Source organism: Myotis nattereri, assembly GCF_964212035.1.
Source record: "Myotis nattereri genome assembly, chromosome: 13".
NCBI classification, from domain to species: Eukaryota; Metazoa; Chordata; class Mammalia; order Chiroptera; family Vespertilionidae; genus Myotis; species Myotis nattereri.
This window is the reverse complement of record NC_138088.1, coordinates 17,836,353-17,860,942: the sequence shown is the minus strand read 5'-3', so window position 1 is coordinate 17,860,942 and position 24,590 is coordinate 17,836,353. Positions and strand designations below refer to the sequence as shown.

Genomic DNA, 24,590 nt, shown 5'->3' with positions numbered 1-24,590 from the left:
TTCCAGTCGGTGTCTGGTGGCTCATTCAGAAGGATGCCTCAGTTCCTGCTTCTCACCTGCCTCCTCATCACAATTACACCTGCAGCACCAATGGGTGAGTCTAGTATCAAGTACTTGGCATACTGAGCATTTTGTTGTAGGAAATTGCTGTTATGCACAGGTTACTAAGAGCTCGAATCCAGTATCTACAGTACTGGGTCCAGTCATTGATAACCTATGAGGATATATTGTCAGAGAATTGCTGTTTCATGTTCCATTTAGTCCCTTGTCTGGGCAGCCAAAATTTCCACGGATCAGCCATATCCAGCAGCTTTCCACTAGCTAAATATGTGTAAAAGGACTTCTAACCTTTTATGTGCAAGGCACTTTTATAGCTACAACTTCAAGAGCAAAACAATGATTTTTAGAGTTAAGGATAGGTTTCTTTTTTCTTTAATGATTTCCAGGGACTGACTGAAAGCTATAGCCCCATGAAAGGTACAGATCTGGTAAATCAAACTCCGTAGTCTTGACATCTGAAAATAGGACTTTTTGCACAGACTGAGTGAATCGTAAACTGTCTCTCCTCAAGCTTGGCACAAAACTGGCCAACAAGGCAAAGCTGCAGTTCCACTTACTAATAGATGGCTCTCTCCTTTCTCCAACAGAATTTAAGTTCTACTTAGAGGAGAGTGTGGGGGCAGGTTGAGATGGAGAGAACAGTCCTTCTTTTGAGTAGCTCAGTATTTTATTGACCCTGATTTACATCTTCAAAGGAACTCAGGCCTTGCTCTAGTACCTTTATGGATACACATTAAAAATAGGCTTGAAAAAAACCACCAAAACAGTAACTCAATACTATCTAATATCTAGTCCATATTTAAATTTTTTAAAAAAAATAGGCTTGAGACCCCAAGGACATGAAAACTAAATGCAATGTGGTACCCTGGATGAAATCCTGGAACAGAGAAAGACCAAGGCAAAACTGAAGAAAATCTAAAAAACTATGTACTCAAGTTAATAATAATGTAGCAACATTGGTTCATTGATTGTGGCAAAGGTACCACGTATGATGTATCATAATAGGGAAACCAGGTGGGGGTGGGGGAACTCTTTGTACCATCTTCTCCATTATTCTCTAAGTCTGAAGCTGTTTTAATCGTCTGTTTTAAAAAGATGGGGCTGAGCTCAATTTAATCGTCCTGAATCTGCTGCTAGGACAACCAAGAGCCTCTTAAGCAAAAGTCATCCTCCCCTCAACATCCATTCCCCTTCCCATTCTCTTTCCTTTCTTACTCTCCTCAGTGCCTCCTGCACCTCCCAATGATACACCTGTCCCTCCCCAGGCTTATGCTACACACACACACACACACACACACACACACACACCTGCTGCACCTCCCAATGATACACCTGTCCCTCCCCAGGCTTCTAACACACACACACACACACACACACACACACACACACACACACACACCTCCTGCACCTCCCAATGATACACCTGTCCCTCCCCAGGCTTCTAACACACACACACACACACACACACACAAACACACACACACACACCTCCTGCACCTCCCAATGATACACCTGTCCCTCCCCAGGCTTCTAACACACACACACACACACACACACACACACACACACACACACACACACACGGTGCTCAAGGGAGAACTGGGGAAGGAGGGGAAGGGCAGTGGGGGGAGGGGCGGGGAATGTTTGTCCTGGTTGGAGAGGGAAATGAGGAAAGAAGTAGGGAAGGAAAAGAAGGGGGGGGGGAGGGAAGCCCAGTGGTTGACAGGGAAGAAGGCAGGGAGGCAAGGAGAAGGAAGGGAGGAGAGAGGGGCTCCAGCACTGAGCCTGATGGGAGGCTGGGGTGAGGAGGATGTAAGGGTTGGAGGCTCTGGCTCTGCAAACCTCAGAACGAAGGGCGGGACTTGACATTATCTCTCCCTGCTGGGTCACGGTGAGGTGCCGACCCTGGGGGTGCACAGGCGTCCCTGCGTCCCCGGAGTGGGGACCCCAGAGGGGTGGCTGGCAGGGCGGCTGGCAGGCGAGAGGGCGAAGGGGGAGTTGGGGGGGGGGAGCAAAGGTGGCTCCTGACTTGACATTTGAAAGGGAACCACGGGGCTGTTCTTCCTGCAGCGCTTCCATCTGAGGGGTACATATGTCCACAATTTAGGGTGCCATAGGCATTGTACCAAGCTCTGTGCTCCATGATGAGAGCTGAGCACAGGAATTAACAGCTGATTAAAGGATGGAAGTGCTGCCTTAAAAGGGGTTGGAGATGAAAAGATGAATGTGTATATTTAATGTAAGAAATATTGGGTGGGTAACTTTTTAAAATATATCATTTATTTATTTTCAAGGAGATCATAGGGAAATTTTTCCTGTTTGTGCCATATCTCCCCTACAACAGGAGAGAAAGCGAATTTTTAACAAACAGCACAAGAAATGACAGCTGAATTTAAGGAAAAACTTTATAATTCATGAAATAGTTATTGAGAAGTTTAGGAATGTCTGTAAAAGCCATTACAAGTTGAGTACCTAACCATTTCTTATAAAATTAGAGCCAAGGAAATGAACCAAATATTTCTATGAATTTATGATCACCTGTGAAATTCCCTGAAAACCCACAGCTGGGAGAGCTGATGACGGAATTTTTCCCTTTTGAGAGGGAGAGAGTCTAAATGAGGACACTTCTTCCCCTGAAGGGGGACAGCAAACTATAAACTAGGGCTCAGTTGGGGTCCCACAGGGACCTGGTAAAAGAGATGGTTGCTCCTGCCATAGGCAACTCTGCAAATGTGTTATTTCCAGAAAGTGCAGTATCCTAGTTATTTCCTGTCTCAAACTGTCATATGCTGGTTGGCCATTAGCACTAAGCTACACACTCCTCTATATACAGGTGAAGTTTAGAGAGCAAATTTGAGTTTGAAATGTAGACTGGGAAAATCCAAAATACTTTCTAGACAACTTAGATTTTATGATCATGGTCCATTTACATTTAATTATTGTGCCTTGTTTGCTAAAACTGAAATTCCTGCCCACAAAATGTATCAGCCGTCATGTGAATTCCCTGCCTACAATATCAGTTAGGTCAGCCTGACATGCATTAAAAAGAACAGTACTCTATGGCTGGTCTCCTTTCTAGAACTTCTGGGTTTTATAGGTTCATACAGACAATTTGCCTACATTAATTCAATGTTTCTCTGAAACTGAGGGAAACAGTGAGAATATTGGGGATATTGATGTGTTTGGTCCTTAAAATGTTTTTGATGAGACATTTGTCCACGTGCTAAAAATGCATGCTTGAAAATTCTACTCTATTATCCACAGTAATGCCATGGCTAGTGGTGAATATATAAAGTTTACAACATTTTCAATAAGCTGATGGAATATACCCACTTTGAAACTACCTTTGGTAACTACTTGCCAGTATTCTGTGTATTTCAAAGCAGCTGACATGTGCCAGAGACCTTTTCCTTTTCAGTGGAATGAGTTTTACACATTTGTTATCAAATCAAGCTTCCCGCTAGTGCAAGATTCCATCTTGCCTACAAATGGCCATCCAAATATTTTTTGAAAATTTCCAAAGACTCATCCATTCCTCTCCATTACTGAGTAACTGAACGAAATGTGCTTCCCCATAACAATTTGTTCTTGTTTTTGTAACAGTATACCTATTCCTCTTCCACAAGCCCAGTCCAGATGTTTGAAAAGTGATATGTATATTCTTCAGTCTTCTTTTCTCCGAACTATAGTTCTCAGCTTCTTCCCCAGTAAATAATTTTAGGCTTCCTTCTAAGTCTGGTCACCTGCCTCTGGATACCAAGTTTGTCCATTACTTTCACAAAGTATAGCCTCCAGGTGTGGACACAATACTGTGTCTGACCAGGGCAGAGTTCAATGAGACTGCAACCCTAACCTCCCTGGTTCTGAACAACTCTCTTTCCATCAACTGATTACCATGGATGAAAAACTTAGCCCAGTGCTGACACTGAGCCTTAGATAGATTTGAAGTAATTTAAGAAAAGGCATTTGTGAAACATGTGTGAGTCAGCATGGGGAATCTTAAACAGCTACTTTTGGGAACTTGAGATTATTTCTTTCTGAACCCCAGAAAGCCAAAATGCAGGACCAAGGGGGTGGACCCAGGACGTTGTCTCTGTGAACTGAAATAGCACAAGGTGCCCCTGAGGTGTCCTTTTCCTTCCCAGCCCTAGATCCCTGTTCTGCTTACATCAGTCTGAATGAGCCCTGGAGGAACACTGACCACCAGTTGGATGAATCTCAAGGTCCACCTCTCTGTGACAACCATGTGGATGGGGAGTGGTACCGCTTCACGGGCATGGCGGGGGATGCCATGCCCACCTTTTGCATCCCGGAAAACCACTGTGGAACCCACGCACCTGTCTGGCTCAATGGCAGCCACCCTCTAGAAGGTGATGGCATCGTGCAACGCCAGGCCTGCGCGAGCTTCAGTAGGAACTGCTGCCTCTGGAACACCACGGTGGAGGTCAAGGCCTGCCCCGGAGGCTACTACGTGTATCGTCTGACCAAGCCCAGTGTCTGCTTTCACGTCTACTGTGGCCGTGAGTACCTTCTCTGTGCTCTTTATCCTCCCCCGCAAGGCATCAAGGAGAAAAGCGCCATGGGAAATTCAGTGATGGTAGAATCTCAGAGTCCGAACAGCACGGATTTAGGGCCGCATATACCTCCAGGTTGTGATTTCTGAGTTCTCTTCTTAAGTTTCTGAAAAATTTCTGGAGACTAGAAAGGGGCTATGCCTTTGATCATTTTTGCTTTATTTTGTCTTCACTCCTTTTGAACAAGTCATTAGAAAATGAAATGTTGATTTAGGTTATCTAAGTAGAGGATTTCCAACATTTTTTGAGTGTGGAGAATCCCTTTTTAAATATATATTAGACATCCATGTGATAGCATTGTGCTTAGTATCCATTGATTTTTTTAAAAATTATATGGGAAGAAGCTACTTTAGGTCAGTAATACTTTTAAATAAATTTTTGTTTTCTCAGTCTCTTCAAATTATATATATTTAAAAATAGAGTACATAGAGAAGTAGGAGATAATGTTAATTTATTTTTAAAATTTATCTTTATTATTGAAAGTATTACAAATGTCCCTCTTTCCCCCCATTGACTCTCTCCTCCTCACTCCTGTCCCCTCCCAGGCCTTCACCGCACTATTGTCTGTGTCCATGGGTTATGTGATATGAGATAATGTTTATTTAACCCATAGCTCGTATTTGTGAGGTATTAGATTTGCAGAATCTATGGCCAACCAAGGGCCTGTGGATCTGAAGCTGGGAATCATTGATGTAAATGACAAAAGATGTTCCTGGGTGGTATGTCTTCCCATTGGGTTTATGTAATCCCTGAACTATGAGCGTTCTCTGGGTGTTGGCTAGAAGCTAGTATCCCATGATTGAACTCAGGAATGAGGGTCCTCTGGTCCTAGTCTGTCACAAAAGGTCATCTTTATCCTTCCATAGATTTTTATGACATCTGCGATGAGGACTGCCACGGCAGCTGCTCGGATACCAGCGAGTGCAGGTGCGCTCCAGGGACCGTGCTGGGCCCCGACAGGCAGACATGCTTTGGTAAGAAACTAATTTTGAAGTAGAAACAGACTATTTAAAGATCAAAGGGACAAATCAAAAACTCTTCCTGACTCAGACCTCCATCGTTTCTCCAGTCTGTGCCTCAGAACACCTGGAATGGTGTTTGCCCTTGTAGTTCATAACTAAAGCTTTAAGCCAGATTTATGGCACGGTTAGGTGTAGTCTAGAATCGTTCTGTGCAATACAGGAGTCCCTGGCCATGAGTGGTTATGGAGCTCTTGAAATAGAGTGACTGAAAAACGGAATTTTAATTTTACTTAATTTTAATTTAAAAACTGATACTTGATTCAGTCATTGAAAAACTGAAAATATTTGGAATAACTTGAGTAGCCAACTGTAAATTTTATGACTCTATACAGATTAAGTATTTCTCATGAAAATTTAGCATCCAAATTGAGACAGGCTATAAGTATAAAATATACACTGGATTTTGAAGACTAGTTTTAAAAATGTAAAATATCTCAATAATTTTAATATTGATTATATATTGAGATGAAACATTATGGACATAGTGGATTGAATCAAGTATTTATTAAAGTTAATTTTACCATTTTCTTTTAAGAAATGTTTAAATATAACTACAAGAAAGATTTTAATTACTTGTGTAGCTTGCTTTGTATTTCTATTGGATAGCTCTGGTCTACAATTATCTAAGGACAGACTCCTACAGCTTCATTAATATACTTTTGGTTTCTCTGAGTGGCAAGAAAGAGGAGTTGGATTGCTTGTGGGAAATCCAGAGTTGTTTAATTGTTGCTTTGTTGTTGAAAAACCCAAGACTGAAGATCCCTTCTTTTCCCTTTAATGTTATGAGTCTTTTTGTATTCAGACGCAAATGGACTTAAAAGAAGTCTAGTGAGGAAGGGGAGGCCTGCCCCACACCTTCTCAAGAAGAACGGCAGCAGGTTAGAATGGGATAGGGAATTAGAGCGAAAGGCATATAAATGGCTTAAGAAAAGCTGTTGTTCTTCAGTCTCCTAAATGAGCCCCACTGACCAGGCTATGGAGCATGGTTAGCCCTCCCACAACAGCTGTTAGCGCTCTTACAAGGTCCATTTTGACTGTGTGACTTCATGCTAAAATGTTTGGGTGCAGGAGACAATGGTTCCTGTAATTTCCCCTCTCCCCTCACACAACACACGCATGGACACACATCTGTTGGAAAATATTTGGCTTTTATTTAAAGGCAGGACTTTTTCATTCATTTCTCTTATTTTTGGTTTTTAAATATAATTGACATACAATATTATGTTAGTTTCATATGTACAACGTAAGGATTCGACATTTATAGACTTTACAATGTGATCGCCACAATAAGTCTAATTCATTCATTTTTTTTGCTTTTATTTTAATATAACTTTGAAAAGCTAATATATTTAAACTAGAGGCCCGGTGCACAAAATTCATGCATTCGAGGGGTTCCTCGGCCCAGCCTGCACCCTCTCACAGTCTGGGAGCCCTCAGGGCATGTCCAGCTGATGGTGGGGAGCGGGCCTAACCTGGCAGTCGGACATTCTTAGCGTGCCGCCGAGGTGGGAGAGGCTCCTGCCACTGCCACTGCGCTCCCCAGCTGTGAGCCCAGCTTCTGGCGCACTGACCACTAGGGGGCAGCTCCTGAGTGTCTTCCCCCTGGTGGTCAGTGCACATCATAGCGACCGGTCATTCTGCTGTTCGGTCAAGTTGCATATTAGCTTATTATTATATAGGATAGTTCCTAAATTAAATAGCATGAAAGGTATACAGTGTAATGTCTAGCTCTCTCCATTTGTCCCATTTCCTCCTCACCCCATTCCAAGTAAACTCTTGTATTATTTCCTTATGTGCTTCCAGTTTTTTCTCAGGCAGGTATAAAAATGCAAATATAGATATTAATATCTATTTCCCCCTTTTTTACACCAAAGGTCAAATATCATACACATCATACATGCCTCTTGCTTAATAGTTTATCTTGGACACCTTTGCCTACCAGTACCTAGGGAACAGACTGCAGTTCCTACCTGGAGTCTGTCCATCAGTTTCAGGGAGATCATGAATTCCCTGAAATTACAGGCAAAGTTTATGTGCATGTGTCAATTTTCTCCTAGTTTTTTTTTTTTTTCTCTTTGATGTAATATAGTTTTTATTATTTAGTTTAAATTATGTAATTTTTTTCAGGCAGAGAGAAGAGTATCCTATCTAATAAAAGAGAAACATGGTAATTGGCGTACGACTGCTACCCTTCCCATTGGCTAATCAGGGCGATATGCAAATTAACTGCCAGCCAAGATGGCGTCCGGCAGCCAGGCAGCTTGAAACTAACATGAGGCTTGCTTGCTTCAGTGACGGAGGACTCCAACGTTCCCCGCCTGCCGCTGGAGGCCTCTGAGCTGGCAGTTTGAAACATAGTTACAAAAATAGAAGCTAAACAAAACCCCAGAAACCAGCTTTCAGCTAGCCGGGATCTCAGACCTGGAGTTGATACAGAGTTTCAATCGTAGAACCTAAACAAACCAGATACCTGCTTTCAGGAGCGGAGCCTCAGAGCTAAAGCTGGCTCAGAATAAAAAAAAAAAAAAAGAAAAAAAGAAGCAGTTGGGAGCTTCAGTCCCAACCTGAAAACAGCCCTCAGGCCCTCACCCAGACTGGCCAGGCACCCCAGTGGGGACCCCCACCCTGAAGGGTGTGTGACCAGCTGCAAACAGCCATTATCCCCTCACCCAGGCTGGCCAGGCACCCCAGTGGGGACCCCCACCCTGATCCGGGACACCCTTCAGGGCAAACCAGCCAGCCCCCACCCATGCACCAGGCCTCTATTCTATATAGTAAAAGGGTAATATGCCTCCCAGCACCGGGATCAGCGGAGCCGCGAGGTCTCCCGGCACCGGGATCAGCATGACAGGGGGCAGCGCCCAAACCCCCTGATCGCCCTGCGGCTCTGTGTGTGACAGGGGGCGGGGCCACAACCTCCCTATCGGCACTGCTCTGTTCCTGACAGGGGAAGGCGCCCCAACCCCCTGATTGGCCCTGCTCTGTGCCTGATGCGGGGAGCTCCCCAACCTCCTGATCGCCCTGCGGCTCTGTGTGTGACAGGGTGCGGCGCCCCAACCCCCCCACCCCACGGGCCCTGCTCTGTGTGTGACGGGGTAGAGCCATAACATCCCCATTGGCCCTGCCCTGAGTGTGACAGTGGCGGCGCCCCAACCCCCTGATTGGCCCTACTCTGTGGGTGATAGACGGCGGTGCCCCAACCCCCTGATCGGCCCTGCTCTGTGCGTGACAGGGAGGAGCTCCCCAACCCCCTGATGGGCCCTGCTCTGTGCATGACAGGGGGGAGCGCCCCAACCCCCTGATTGGCCCTGCTCTGTGCGTGAAAGGGGGTAGCTCCCCAAACCCCTAATTGGCCCTGCTCTGTGCGTGAAAGGGGGTAGCTCCCCAACCCCCTGATTGGCCCTGCTCTGTGCGTGAAAGGAGGGAGCTCCCCAACCCCCTGATCAGCCCTGCTCTGTGCATGACAGGGGGCAGCGCCCCAACCCCCTGATTGGCCCTGCTCTGTGCGTGTCAGGGGGTGGCGCCGCAACCTCCCCATCAACCCTGCCTTGAGTGTGACAGGGGGCGGTACCCCAACCCCCCAATCGGCCCTACCCTGAGCATGACTGAGGGTGGCATCGCAACCTCCCAATCCGCCCTGCTCTGTGCATGACAGGGGATGGCGCCCCAATTCCCCAGTCGGCCCTGCTCTGAGCCCGACCAGGGGCTGCACCTAGGGATTAGGCCTGCCCTCTGCCACCCGGGAGCAGGCCTAAGCCAGCAGGTCGTTATCTCCCGAGGGGTCCCAGACTGTGAGAGGGCACAGGCCGGGCTGAGGGACCCCCCACCCCGCCCCCCCCGAGTGCACAAATTTTTGTGCACTGGGCCTCTAGTAGGAAAATAATATAACAGATACTCATGTACCCAGATTTGACTATGGTTAAGTTTTTCTCTTTTTTTTAAATAAAATTTTACTGATACAAGTAAAATCATCTCAGTCCATCTCATTTTTCTCTCTTGCCCTCCAGGGGGAGTCAGTGTTTTGAAGTTAGTGTGTGTTCTTCTGGTCCCTGTTTTTATGCTTTTATTATTCATATGTGTACCCATAACAATATGTAGCAGTGCTTTGTGTGTTCTTAAAATTAACATAAAAATTATACCTGACCCCATAAAGGTGGAATTGCTGGGGCATAGGATCAAAGTCAGGCTGTAAATAACAACAGACCCCCAAATAACAATGGCTTAAATAACAGTGGCTTAAATAATAGAAGCTCATTTCTCCTTCACATCGAACAATCAGGCTTGAGGTAAGCAGGTCAGCCCTGCCACAGAGGCCTGGCCTGAGCACTGGTGTGGCCACCTCCAGGAGGGCCGCCGGTGCCTCTTACCACCCACGGAAGGTTCTAATCTCATTGACTATATTTTCAACATGTTCAACATGTTTGTTTCTCAATTCTGTTTTATCCTTTTACACACTTATTTTGGTTGCTATCTTTTTTTAAAAAAAACAACAACAGCATGTTTTATTGATTTTTTTAAAGAGAGGAAGGCAAAGGGATGTATGGAAACATTCGTCTGCCTCCTGCACACCCCCTACTGGGGATCGAGCCTGCAACTTGGGCATGTGCCCTGACCAGGACTTGAACTAGGGACCTCTTGGTTTATGGGTTGGCGCTCAACCACAGAGCCACACCAACTGGGCAACTATCCTTCCTTTTATCTGTTTGGTGATTTTTTAAAATCCTCGTATTATGGATTTTTCTGGATCATTTTGTTTATCTCCAATCCAAAGCCCCTTGTTTGTTATCTTGCCAACTCTCTCTTATAGGAAATTATTTCCTCATGGTTAGTATTTCATGGCAAACCATTTTCTGATGTAATTGTTGTTTTCGGGGCAGTGGGTGGGGAGATTCTATTCTTATCACCCAGTTTATGGAAGTTTTACTGCAGAACAGTTTTCCAAATGCTCTGTCAGGCATCACAGAAACTTCACAGTCCAGGCCAAGTTTTACATCCATTTCTGGCTACAATATCCCCACAACATGTGGGAAGTGTAAGTTCACACGTCAGCCGTGGCAGGACTGGGCGTGGGGCTCCTGCGGTTTCTGGAGGCTTTTTCTCTCCTAGAGCTTCAGGCCGAGAGCTTCCTTACTGCCTCCCTGGGCCTCGCAGCAAATGCTTCTCCCCAACTCATTATGGGGATACCTTTGCCAGGGTCCCAGACAGGGTTTCAGTTCCTGCTCATCTCCGCCCCTGGGCCCAAGGCCATGCTTCCTCCCACCTCGGGGGTGTTTAAACCCCGCTCCCTGGCTTCGGTCCTATGTCCCAGCCATGACAAACTTAGCTCCACGCTTCCTTTTCTTTTGTTTGTAGAAGGAAGGGGGTCGACATTTATTGCCAGTTGTGCATTTTTTTATGGCAAGAGTCCCTTCTTTCGTCAGATCCTTACAATGACTTAACAATCGTGAAGTACAATGTGAGAATATTCCAACATTTAAGAGAGATTTCGAGGGCAGTTGCTCATGTATGGCAGAAGACTGCCTCAGAAACGTCAGATATTTTCTTCTGCAATGTACGTTCCTTTAATGCCTTTAGAACACGGTTTGATTTATAAGTTTTTATTTATTTGGCAAATCTTCAGGAGCTCATTGGAGTAAGTGAGATTCTCACCAATGCAAATAAATAGGTGAACGTAGGCGACAAAAGGAACTTTATTTCCCACAGTTTTGCCCTTAGGAGGGAATTGGCGAGGGCGTAGGTGCCTTCTGCTTCAGCAGAGGGCAGATGGACAAATAACTTGGTTGAGGAGTCCTGGTTGATAGAAGTGATTATACTGGATCTCAGCAAGGGGGTTGGGCTGTGGAAAGTGTATCAGGAGGAACTGAAAAGATGTGGAGATTCTGCTAAGGGGGTTGAGAGTTTAAGTTGCTCAGCACCATGTACATGGTGTGTTTCTTTTCTACAGATGAAAATGAATGTGAACAAAACAATGGTGGCTGTAGTGAGATCTGTGTAAACCTCAAAAATTCATATCGCTGTGAGTGTGGGGCTGGCCGTGTGCTAAGAAGTGATGGCAAGACTTGTGAAGGTGAGAATGGGTAAGAAGGATTCAAATCGGGAGCCCAGGCCATTGGCTTATTCTCTGCTGTCCATGAAACTGCCCAGTGTCAGAAGAGAGTAACAGTGCGGCTGTGTAAGGAAATGACAGAGGGGTTCATCATCATCAAGGATGCTTGCAGATGGAAGTCACTGTTAACTTTGTCTCCAAGGTTTCACAGAAGGGAGTTGCATTTTGCAAGAGGTAAAGAGCCACATATTTGGAAAATAAAACTGTGTTTCTCAAACTTTAACATGCCCACAAATCACCTGGGTTCTTGTTAGAATGCAGATTCTGGTTTAGTAGGTCTGGCATTGGGCCAAGACATTTCTAAATAACCAACTTCAAGGTGACACCTATGCTTTGACTCCAAGGAGCACACTGGGAGTAGCAAGGTAATAGAGACGGGTAACATAACAAGTGGTTTAGAGCAGCGATGGGGATACAGAAGGACTGATGAGCCAACCAACTGGCAAGAACTCCGATCCATCTAGCTGGTCCAATCAAATTCTATTCTGTTCCTTTTACACCAGTAATACTCTCATAGAATTTTGAATTGAGCAAACTAAATATTACAGCAATTAAGAAATGACTTTCCCCCAAACATAGTAACCATTAAAATACAAACAAATCCAGATTGAAGGGAATTCTACAAAATGACCAGCTTAAGAGTGTAGAGCTGTGGGTATTGTAAGATTGCTCTTTGTAGCTCTAACATTTAATACCCATATTTTGTGGGCTTTCCTACATGTCTCAGTGACTGTTAGGCCCCAGTGATACTGTGACGAGTTAAGTTAAGCCCCAATGCAAAGTGCCATCCCAAGACCCAGAATTTCGGGGAAAAGAGGGCTCCAAGATCATCCCCCCCCCTTTTTTTTTATTGCAGACATTGAAGGATGCCACAACAGCAATGGCGGCTGCAGCCATTCTTGCCTTGTGACTGAGCAGGGCTATCAGTGTGAATGTCCGCGGGGCTTGGTGCTGTCTGAGGACAACCGCACTTGCCAAGGTAGTACTTGCAGGGATTGACCTCCGCCCTGATTCATGCTTCCTCTCCCCGTCCCACCTCCCTGCCTTCCTCACCCACATGTGTCAAGATTCTCATCTTTTAGAACGCCAGCTCTTTCAGCAGCGTGTGTTCCTGCATCTTCATCCTGGAAACATTCAAAACAGAAAAGACCTAAGAAAAGATTACAAAAAAACAAAACAAAACAATTTTACTTTGCTTTTTTAAAAAGTGTGTTGGAAAATATATAACATAAAATGTATCATCCAAACCAATTTGAAGTGTATAGTTCAGTAGTGTTAAGTATATTCACAATGTTGTGTAACACATCTCCAGAACTTGCCCACCTTGCAAATCTGCAACTCTACACCCATTTAATAACTTCCCATCTCCCTCTCCCCCAGCATACAGTATTTGTCTTCTTGTGACTGACTTATTGCACTTAGCATAGTGGCCACAATGTTCATCCATGTTGTAGCATATGACAGGATTTCCTTCCTTTATAAGGCTGAGTAATATCCCATTGTATGGATATACCACATTTGTTTACTCAGTCATTCATGGATGGGCATTTGGGTTGCTTCTACCTCTTGACCATTGTGAATGGCGCTGCTATGGATGTGGGTGTGCAAATATCTCTTTGAGATCCTGTTTTTCATTCTTTTTGATGAATGCCCAGAAATGGGATTTCTAGATCATTCGGTTTCCTTTGCTTTTTTCCCATCTTTGATTTTTTCCCTCTAATTTCTGTTACTAATTGTAAGGCGAATACTCAATTTAGACGTGTAAGACATCGAAGCAGTTCTTCTGTTTTCTAGCAGATTATTGGGCTGTGAAACTTAGTGGAAAGCCCTAGAGAACTGGTTCTTCTCCCTGCACTTACAATACGAGCCTCAATAATCCTCTGAGAACTGTTTTCTGGAAATCTGGTTATTTCTGTCCAGAACATTATTTTATTCATCCAGCAAATATTTAGTGAGCAACTATCTCTGACTTCTTTTTACTATACCATTTGTTATGGTATGTCCTCAAATATTGATATTCTCCTCAGATATTTCCAGACGGTACCCATACATATTCCTTTTAGGGTATTTGTAGAGTTGGAAGAAATGAACATGGGAACGCTGAGGGAAAGCAACCTTTTTATATTCAGTGCAAGTGCAATTTATAGCCAGAGTTATGGCTTACTGAACAGTACAAAGACAATTTAGAACTCCTCCCCAAGTGCACCAACACTGCTTTTATTACCTGTTTTATGGAGCAGTAATTAACAGTAAAGTCAAAGCAGGACCATTATATAATTTAAGCCTGTATCCAAGCAGTCATTTTCTGGATTGCCAATAAATTGTGTTTGTGCTAAAAGTTAATCCTCCAGGTGCCTCAGTTCATGGAGTTATGCTAGCCAGACTTTGAAATGTCTGTCGAATTGAAACTTGAACATACTAGTTCCTCATTTGCGAGGTAATATACTCAGGAGCATTATTTGACCACAGCTTTGGGAGTTAAGAGTCCTGGTTTTATTCACCAACTTGTTTAGAGCCTCATAGATTTCCTTGAGGATAGAACAAATAGCTGAAGCTGCATGATGGTGAAATTAATTCTTCTAGAAGCCTTCCCTCAGGTTCTCGGTTCTAACAGCAGCCCCTTTCTGCCGCAGTGCCCGTGTTGTGCAAGACCAACACCATCGAAGTGAGCGTCCCCAGGGACCTGGTGGGCGGTCTGGAGCTCTTCCTGACCAACACCTCCTGCCGAGGAGTGTCCAATGGCACCCACGTCAACATCCTCTTCTCCCTCAAGACGTGTGGCACCGTGGTCGATGTAGGTTCCTCCTGGAGGACCCTGGGGAATGACCAAAAGCCGGTCGTTGGGGGGGTAGTAGACAGAGGTATGCGGTACGGCTTGTCTGAAAGGAGATATTTCCACATGAAAGAATGGATTTCAAAAAATCTAATGCCACTCATTTAACCAATCTATTATTGCGCATGTGCTGTGGTCCTGGCACCATGGGGATAGAAAGTTAAAACAAATTCTGCTATTTCTGTTCTCAAATTGCCTGACCTCCAACATGGGTAGACCTTGTCCTGAGTGCATCAGCACCAGTATCGTCTTACATGAAGAAAGCGACTGATACACATGGTGGTCCATTTATGAGGCAGCAATGAGTCCAAGTATTGAACCATGTGGAGGCAAAAGGTTTGTACTTTCATCCAGGAATCTGTGTACATCCCTCTGCGGGGGAGCCTAAGGGATACGAAATAAAGATTCCTGGTTTTTAGAAACATATACAGTAGTATTGAGATGACAATACACATGAAATATAAAAAAAGAGATAGTGATCCAGGTGAGAGGGGCTGTAGGAAGCCAGAAAGGGACAGACCCTGGAGCAGCCAAGACAAGTAGGACTGGACCTGGGGCGGAAGCATGAGTGTGGTTGATGTGTGGTTGACAGGCAGAGAGCAGAAGAACGGGCATTTCAGATGGGAAACAAATGAGCCAGTCCCAGAGACGGGAATCCCTACGCTTATGCTGGGCATGGGCCTGACTGGCAAGGAATTCATTTTGGAAGAGAAAACGAAGAGAGATGCTCCCAGAGATGTGCCTTGTGCGCTAGGGTGAGGACTTGGGGTTCAGCAGGCCCTGTCGTGATGACATCAGACGTGTGCAGGAAGGAGGGGAAAAGAGGACCTGGATCCTGGGGAGCAGTGCAGAGGCCCTTGTCATCATTTAGTTAAACAGTTTTTTATTGAATCTGATGAAGAAAAAATCAGAGCGCTAGTAAGACCTGGGGTGAGATATGGAGGAGATGTTCCAGGAGAAGGCGGTTGTGTTTATTCGATCTGTGCACAATGGCATGGAAATGCCCGCTGAGGCGCCAGACGAGGCTGGACATAAAGAACTGAAAATCAAGTAGCAGCTGAAGTTCTGCGTGTGGATGAGGTCAGCACCAGGTTGTGCTGCAGCAGGATCAGCAGGTCTAGACTTACAGAAAACCTAACACACAGAAGCTGCTCTCTCCCAAAACATACGAGCTTTGAATTTGCTGATTCTGCATAGCTCGGGTTTTCTGAGTAATATTCCAAAGGAATGTGTGGGTTGACCACGAAGTAGTATGCAAAAAATTATTAAAAGCTTCAGGCTTCAGCAACCAAATTTCTAACGTGTTTTGAGGTTTGGAGATGGTTATGATTAAGAGGAGGGGGAAAAAACTGTAGAAATGAATGTAAAATCTCTTTCCTCTCTTACCCCCGGCCTGGCTCAGGTGGTAAATGACAAGATCGTGGCCAGCAACCTTGTGACAGGTCTACCCAAGCAGACCCCAGGGAGCAGCGGGGACATCATCATCCGAACCAGCAAACTGCTGATCCCCGTGACCTGCGAGTTCCCACGCCTGTACACCATTTCCGAAGGATACGTTCCCAACCTTCGAAACGCCCCGCTGGAAATCATGGGCCGCAGTCACGGCATCTTCCCGTTCACTCTGGAGATCTTCAAGGACCATGAGTTTGAAGAGCCTTACCGGGAAGCGTTGCCCACCCTCAAGCTTCGAGACTCCCTCTACTTTGGCATCGAGCCCTTGGTGCACGTGAACGGCTTGGAAAGCCTGGTGGAGAGCTGTTTTGCCACCCCCACTTCCAAGATCGACGAGATCCTGAAGTACTACCTTATCCGGGATGGGTAATTATGCTGCTTACACCGTCTATTCCTCCCAGTTCACATCCGACCTCTAAGTGCACCAGTATGCTCAGTCATTTCCCAGAATGGCTCTGCGCTCTTGCGAGCTCTTAATTAATTCAGAAACCATTTATTGACATTTTGGAGGTGGAAACTGGTGAGGGAGAGAGAGTCAAAAATGACTCCATGGGATCTGGCTCAGATGGCCACCTAGATGCATCAATCAAGACAAGAGGATATAAGTAGAAAAGCAGATTTGAGGTTAAAATACTGAGTGTGATAATTCTAAATAACAATATTGAATTGTAAACGCCAGGAGGATGCACAGGACAAGAAGTTCAGGGGGCATTGGGAAGTGCCTATCAGTTAGACCCAGGAACAAGGTCAGGACCAGAGATAAAAGAGAGAATCACCCTGTTTGTGATTGAAACTGTGGGATTGATTAACCTGCTCAGAGAGGGCAGAGCGTGAGTGCCAGGTGGGGGCTGACAAGTGCAAGGGGATGAGGAACTGGAAGCAGCCAATGTAGACGCCCCTTTTAAGACGCTGGTTTGATGAAGAAGTAGTTGGTAGCTTTTAGGAGAAGAAAGACAAAGCAAATGTACTTTTGGTAGCTTGCTTTATACAAAGGGGACTTGCGTATTTCCTAAGGCCCCTTGGATTAAGAACCGTGTGTGTCTCAAGGTATCATTGGCAGCTCAGTAGTTATCACGCCCTTTGCTCACGTTCCCAGGGTGTGCACACTGAAACCCACGCTCAGTGTGGCAGCTCATCAGTGTCCTCCTTGTCCTCATGTCAGGGGGCATATCTCAGGCAGGTCGGGAGCTGCAGTGTAAAGGGAAATGGCCTAGTAAGGTCGCAGCAGTGTGCCTCCTGCCGTGCACGTCACTACCTGGCCCAATAGACCCTTGGGAACATCTGCTTTGCTTTTACTTCTCCACATCTCTCACCACTGCTGCTAACAATCTCTTGCTAAGTGATTTTCAATTTCTGCTGCACATTAGAATCAACTGAGAAACTTAAAAAAAAAAAAAAAAAGCCCAGCTGGTGTGGCTCAGTGGTTGCATGTCAACCAGGCAATCATGGTTCAATTCCCAGTCAGGGCACATGCCCAGGTTGCAGGCTTGATCCCCAGTAGGGGGCATGCAGGAGGCAGCTGATCAATGATTCTCTCTCATCATTGATGTTTCTCTCTCTCTCCCTTCCTCTCTGAAATCAATAAAAATATATTTAAAAATAATAATAACAAAGCCCAAGCCTCATTCTCTCTATTCCACTCTTACTGGCTTAATTCCAGCCCTCGTTATCTTTCAAGGGGAAGCTAATACAGCCACCAACAGCACAGCCTCCCAAATCTCAGTTCTCGGCTCCAGGGTCCCCGGGTAGCCAGTCAAAAGGAAAACACACAGATTGTCACACCCCCGTTGAAAACTTTTTAATGGCTCTTGATTTCCTTTGGGTGGTAACTGTTTACCAGAGGGAATGCTCTGGCTTCAGATTCCTGCCGTCCCCTTGGCGTGCTTTTAGAGGATGGAAATCTGTCATTCTGAGCTGCAGCGGATAGCCAGTGGCAGGTCTCACAGGGACCCACAGTCCTTCGGATTTATTGCCATCGTAGAGTGATCGCCAGAAAGTTTTAAAAGGAAAAGTAGAAGTATCCTTTTTTATTTCTTTTTTTTAGTCACATATTCAATGCTATGTAGATTGGGGAATTGATTTCCTTTCACGAGAAGAGTGGATTTTGGCTCCTTTTTGATTTTTTTTTTACAGTTTTATTGGAGTACTATTGGCATACAATAAATACCCATATTTAAAGTATACAGTTTGTATATATTCATGAAGCTATGACTACCATCAAAATAGTGAGCATTTCTCTAACATCAAGAGTTCTCTTCTGCCTCATATTTCCTTTGCAAAAATAAATGTAAAATCATTCCTCACTTACTGGGAAAACATGTAATCTGCAACCTCAATTAAGCTTGTGAAGTTTATTAATATATTCATTATTCAGACTCTCAGTTAAGGACATCTTTTAAAATTCAGACAGTTCTAAGAAGCTGTGCTACTTAATTTTCCAGCCCTCGGTGCATACAAAGCAGAAAAAAGAAAGCTGTGGAAGAAATTAAAATGCTTAAAAAGTAGAAGGCAAGAACTCAAAGACACAGCTGTGGAGGCCAATTTAGTAAACAGGCAAACAGTCCCATCTCCAGTACAGTAATGGGGCACATGAGGTAATCCCTCAAAATAAAACCCAGCCCTCAGCGTGGCTCACTGTGCCTCCCCCTCTGACCTCTACCCTCTCCAGTTTCTGCTCAGGCCAAAGGGAACGGTGAGCAAGTCCCAAACGCTCTTGTTCCTCACACCCTCCTGCCTCTGCGCCTGCTGTTCCTCTGCCTGCAGTCTTCTTTCTTCCTGTGTGGTTTTTACCGGTCCTTCAAGATTCAGCAAGGTTATTTCCTCCATGCAGCCTTCCGGGATTCCTCCCAACCTGACTAGAAACCATTTTTCCTTCTACTTCCGCCTCAATGCCTAGCCTACAGTGAGGCTCACTGAATATTTGCGTAATGAATTATTTTTTTAATGTTATTTTCCATCTCCATTTATCTCCCCTTTGCCTTCTTCCACCTCTTCCCACACCCCCTTCCCTCTGACAATCACCATACTGTTGTCTGTGTTCATGAGTCTCTCTTTGTTTTTGCTTAATTTCTTCACCTTTCTCACCCAGCCCCCCAACCTCCCACCCCTCTGACAGTAATCAGTCTTGTTTTGTAACTATGAAGTCTAATGAGTCTGAATAAGTATTTATCATAATAGTGCAGAGCCCTTAAATAAACATAATGTAGTTTACTTACACTTATAAATTGTTTGATGATTCATTGTCCTCAGCTTAAATTTAAATGAGGCTGGTTTCCCCTGATATTTATTTAACACACGACTCACCTCCCTCTAGTTTGAGTTGATATATGCTCCGAGAATACAAAATAATTTCATACCAGCCTAGGCAAAGTAGAATTAGAAAGTTAATCTCCAGAAAAAGAATCTATTGAATTCCAAAATCAAATATTGGGCAACTTTTGGATGATCAATTTCTTTGGGTTGTCATATATCATTGGCCTTTCTTTTAGCACACGAACTTAAAGCTGATAGGACTAGCGTTATCTAATCACAATAAAAAACAAATCAAGAGCCAGAATTTGTCCTGGGTCTTATCTGCAATGTGTTACCCAGACACAGCTCTTTCTGCCTCATTTTCTCTCTTAAGGAAAAAGTGTAGTATGTTTATTTATTTTTAAATTTAATAGTATATTTTTTAAATATATTTTATTGAATTTTTACAGAGAGGAAGGGAGAGAGATAGAGTTAGAAACATCGATGAGAGAGAATCATCGATCAGCTGCCTCCTGCACATCTCCTGCTGGGGATGTGCCAGCAACCTAGGTACATGCCCTTGACTGGAATCGAACCTGGGACCTTTCAGTTCGCAGGCCGACGCTCTATCCACTGAGCCAAACCGGTTTCAGCTTAATAGTATATTTTATTCAACCAAGTTTCTCCAAAATATTACCATTTCAACATCTAATCAATAAAAAATTTATTAGTGATTATTTTAATTAGACTGCTAAGTCTTTGAAATCTAGTGTATATTTACACTATAAATACATCTCAATTCATTTTTATTTTTTGTTTGGGTTTTTTTTGGTTAATCCTCAACTGAGTATATATAATTTTCCATTGCTTTTTTGTGTTGTTGTTTTTTCATAGAGAGTGGGGAGAGAGAGGAGGTGAGAGAGAGAGAAAGAAACATCAACATGAGAGAGCCGCATCAACTGCTTGCCTCTTGCACACACCCCAACAAGGAGTGGAGAGTGAGCCTGCAACCCAGGAACGTGTCCCTTGACTGGGAATCAAACTCATGACCCTTCAATGGGCAGGCTGATGCTCTAACCACTAAGAACACCGGCCAGGGCTATTTTATTTTATTTTTATAATTGATTTGAGAGAGAGAAAGGGAGAGAGACAGAGAGAGAGAAACACCAATTTGTTGTTTCACTTAGTTATGCCTTCATTGGTTGATTTTTGTATGTGCCTTGACCAGGGATCGAACCTGTAACCTTGATGTATCAGAACAATGCTCTTACCAACTAAGCTACCTGGCCAGGGCCTTTATGTTTTTATTCCCAATTTCCCAGCCCTACTACTTTCAGATAAAGAAAATTTGAAAATGCTGAAAGTGCCATTTTAATATTGTTACATTATTATAATAAATATTGGACTATAAGCTTTTGATTTCATAGACCATATTATTCATCTTTATATCCTCTGCAGCACCCAGCAGAGTGTATTGCACAGATTAGATGTGCAATAGGATTTACCAGGGAACATAATTAGAAGATGATAAAAATTAATTTCACCTAAGAAAAATGAAAATTAACACAAGAAATAATAGAAACTCATTATACGTTTAGGTCCTCTTCAATTCAGAGGCATAAGATAGTCATAGAAATACAAGTCAAGATGCCTTATTTTTAAACACTTTCATTGGGCTTTTTCATTGCACTGAAAGAGCAATTAGCAATTCCTAGAAAGTGGCCTGTCAGCACAAGGAGCAGGTATCCAGTTTCACAGGCTTTTCATCTGATTCCCCCCTTTCCCCTGGCCTGGTAGACAGGAACTATTAGGTATCCAAAAGAAGGAAAATATACTTATAAAAAGAAAGTTCACTTAGACTTCATAATGGAAAAGATAATACAAGTCTGACCCATGGCCTTTCATCTTCAAGGAGAAAAGGTTCGTAATGCTAAACCTTGGCCTCAACCTGGAGAATCCATAATACTTATTTTCCCCCAGCTAACCCTGAGGTGAGCCTGAGTTCACTTTAAGCAGTAGATCTGAGATTAAAACCCCAAAACCCTGCCAAGCTACAAGTTAGTATTAAATTGGGAAGAAGAATTAAAACAATTTGGAAGTGAATGACTTTTCCCCAATAGAACCCGTTATTTATTCTCTAAGAAACTTGGATCTTTATGCAGCTCTTTGATGCATGAATTGGGGTTGGCTCACCCTTGAATTCTCTTCAGGGGTGACTATCTATTAGGTACTCATAAATATTTATGAAATCTAAAGAAAGGCCTTCTCAAACCAATAATAAAGTATGGGAATGCAGAATTCCTGCAACATATTACGGATGAAAATACAAAAGATACCCTTGAAATAAATACTGTTGCTGTTGCTAATACTTGAATACACTGACTTAACAGGAGGTCCTTGTGCCCAGTTTGTGGGTACAGTGAATGACAGATGGGACAGACAGTGCTAACGAGCAGGGCTGGGTCTGAAGGGAATTTCCTTTTTCCTTCATTCTTAAAAAGCTTGAGTGCAGCCCAGCCTCCTCCACCCAGTTTCCCTCTCCTTGGACCGAACACGTTGGCCTGGGTTGTTTTTCCACCCCTGCTTAAGCAATCAAGTCTTACGTGCCACCCTGCCCTACGTTCAGCTGTGTTTCAGATGACTCCGTGAAGCAGTACACATCACGGGATCACCTAGCAAAGCACTTCCAGGTCCCTGTCTTCAAGTTTGTGGGCAAAGACCACAAGGTAAGCTGCACTCCACCCCCCACCCACTACCTGAGCCTTCCCTCTTAATATCCCAACTTGGTGACATTCTCTGAGCTACATTTATCATCTGCATTTCCTCTATGAAAAAATGCTGTAAAGTTGGCCATCTAGAAGCTTAGCACCTTCATGAATGTCACAATTATCTGCCCCTCCCAATAAAATAGCTGTGTTTGTTCAAAGAAGGTACTATATGATCACAATTTTAAATCCTTGTGGGCAGGTATGGGTGAAAAAGCCTGTGTGGTGGTCACATGGCAAAAAATATGGACAGGAAATTCACAGAAAACACAAACAGTGAAATACTCAGTGAAAGTAGTACTTAAAATGCCAATTAAAACCATTATAAGACTCTATTAATACATATTAGTCTATAAAATTATAAATCACAACACACTAAATTATAAAAAGTATACAGTGGCCTTATAAATTGGTACACTTTCTGGAAAGTTGCCTGACAATATTTAATAACTAGAAGCCCAGTGCACAAAATTCATGCACTTGAGGGGGTAGGGTCCCCCAGCCTGGCCTGTGCCCTCTCGCAGTCTGGGAGCCCTCGGGGGATGTGTGACTGACGTCACATGGCTTAAGCTACAGTTTGATATCCTTAGCACTGCCGTGGAGACAGACTGCTGCACTTGCCAGCCATGAGCCTGGCTTCTGGCTAAGAGGTGCTCTCCTTGTGTGAGCGCACTGACACCAGGGGGCAGTTCCTGCATTGAGTGTCTGCCCCCTGGTGGTCAGTGTGTGTCATAGCGACCGGTCATTCCACCATTTGATCGATTTGCATATTAGCCTTTTATTATATAGGATAACCATAAAATAATCATGTTCTTTTTCCTAAAAATTCCAATTCTGACAATTTCTCAAAAAACAAGCAAGCAAAAGAAGAAAAGCAAGACTTGTAGGATATGTTTATAGAGCATTGTATAAGGGGAGTGAAAAAAAAAAAAGCCCCCAAACAAACAGGGCTGCAGTATATCAATTAGCACAGTGTTGAGCAGTTATTAAAGTGGTATAGAAATATGGAAATATAGAAAAGGGAGACATGAAAAGACTTGTCATAACAATTTGCATGCGTGTTGAAAATGCTACATTTTTAAAATGTACATACATAGCTATAGAGGTTATAAGCAGCTATCTATAATAGGGTAAGGAGGAAGATTTTTGTTTGAATAGAGTTGTTGAAACATTTCAACAAAAAGAAGTTTCAGAGACCAGTGATCTTTCCCATGCTGCATGTAAGTGCATTGATGTGCTTCCCAGCTACCTCACCACCCCAGGAGAGCCCACTAGGGTGGCTGATCCTGATCTCCCTCCTCAGCTAGGCAGCATGCTTGGAAAGTCACCTGCCGGAAGCAGCTCAGAGAAAGGACCAACCTTACACAGAAGTGCATGGGGGCTGATGTCATTCCTCACTCTGACGTGAGGAGTGAAGAGGTTGCCGTTATTAGGTGTTGCCTTCACAAAGGCCTCTCCGGGCCCTCCACAAGTGCATAAACTATGCATGTGGTGTTTTCAATCTCCCACAGGACTCTGTGTTTGCCACATTACTAAGTGTGTGAATTTGAGCGAATTCCCTAACCTCTCTCTCAGTTCCCTCATCTGTAAAATGGGCATGATAACATCTACCTCAAAGGGTTGTTGTTTAGATGAAATGAGATGACATATATGAAATATTTGGTATAGTGTCTGGCTTCTAGAAAGTGCCCCACAAGCGATCGCTGTTGTCATTGTTTTTGTTCATTACGACATGGCCTTTCCAGGAAGTGTTCCTGCACTGCCGGGTCCTGGTGTGTGGCAGGCTGGAGGAGCGCTCCCGCTGTGCCCAGGGCTGCCACCGGAGAATGCGGCGAGAGGCAGGAGGGGAGGACGCAGCTGGTCTGCAGAGCCAGATGCTGACGGGCGGCCCAATCAGCATCGACTGGGAGGACTAGGACACCGAACGCCCAGGCCTGGCTTCCGGCTGCCCGCCTGTTTGGAACTTCTCCCCGTGACCTCTGAGGACATCAGTCAACACGCTAGATCACTGCCCTTCTTTAAACATCATGCTGTGGGTTTAGACAGACTCGCAGGACTGACGCCCTCTGATCTGGCCCAAAGGTCGGGAGAGGTCAGCTCACTGCGGACCAACCTGACCCTGTTAGGGCTTCATCCTCCCAAGGTCAAAAGCTATGCTGTCCACACAGAAGGCAGCTCACCCTTTTCTCCCATTTCTTTTCTACAATAAATAACCTTTTATACGATGCAATAAAATCAGAAGTTGGGTATGATATTTCAAATTAAGAACTTTAAAAAATTAAATAGTTGCTTGAAACTATGACTTAAATACCCAATGATTCCTTAGCTATGTAAATAATATAATACCCTGAAATTTCAAGTCAAATACAGAATAGTTACCGGGAATTCAGAAGTTTATCAATATAAGTGTGTACTAAAAAATACTATTTGGTTTTTCTCTTGCACAATATTTTCTTTTGACATTTTTATGTTGTCTTAAGAAATATCTTCAATTAATAAATGTTATTAAATTTATTATAACATGCATTTAAGTGGTTCAATGACTGA

At 44.0% G+C, this 24,590-nt stretch overlaps 1 protein-coding gene across 1 annotated transcript; it reads left to right on the top strand.

The window, feature by feature from the left end:
• OIT3 (oncoprotein induced transcript 3) lies at positions 1-23,959 on the top strand (the record flags this gene model as incomplete). Its single annotated transcript, XM_081105293.1, has 9 exons — positions 1-94; positions 4,206-4,580; positions 5,501-5,608; positions 11,601-11,723; positions 12,619-12,741; positions 14,396-14,556; positions 15,998-16,413; positions 21,905-22,004; positions 23,789-23,959. The coding sequence occupies exons 1-9, from the start codon at positions 34-36 to the stop codon at positions 23,957-23,959; spliced, it is 1,638 nt and encodes a 545-aa protein (XP_080961419.1). The 5' UTR covers positions 1-33.
• Positions 23,960-24,590: the final 631 nt, after the last annotated feature.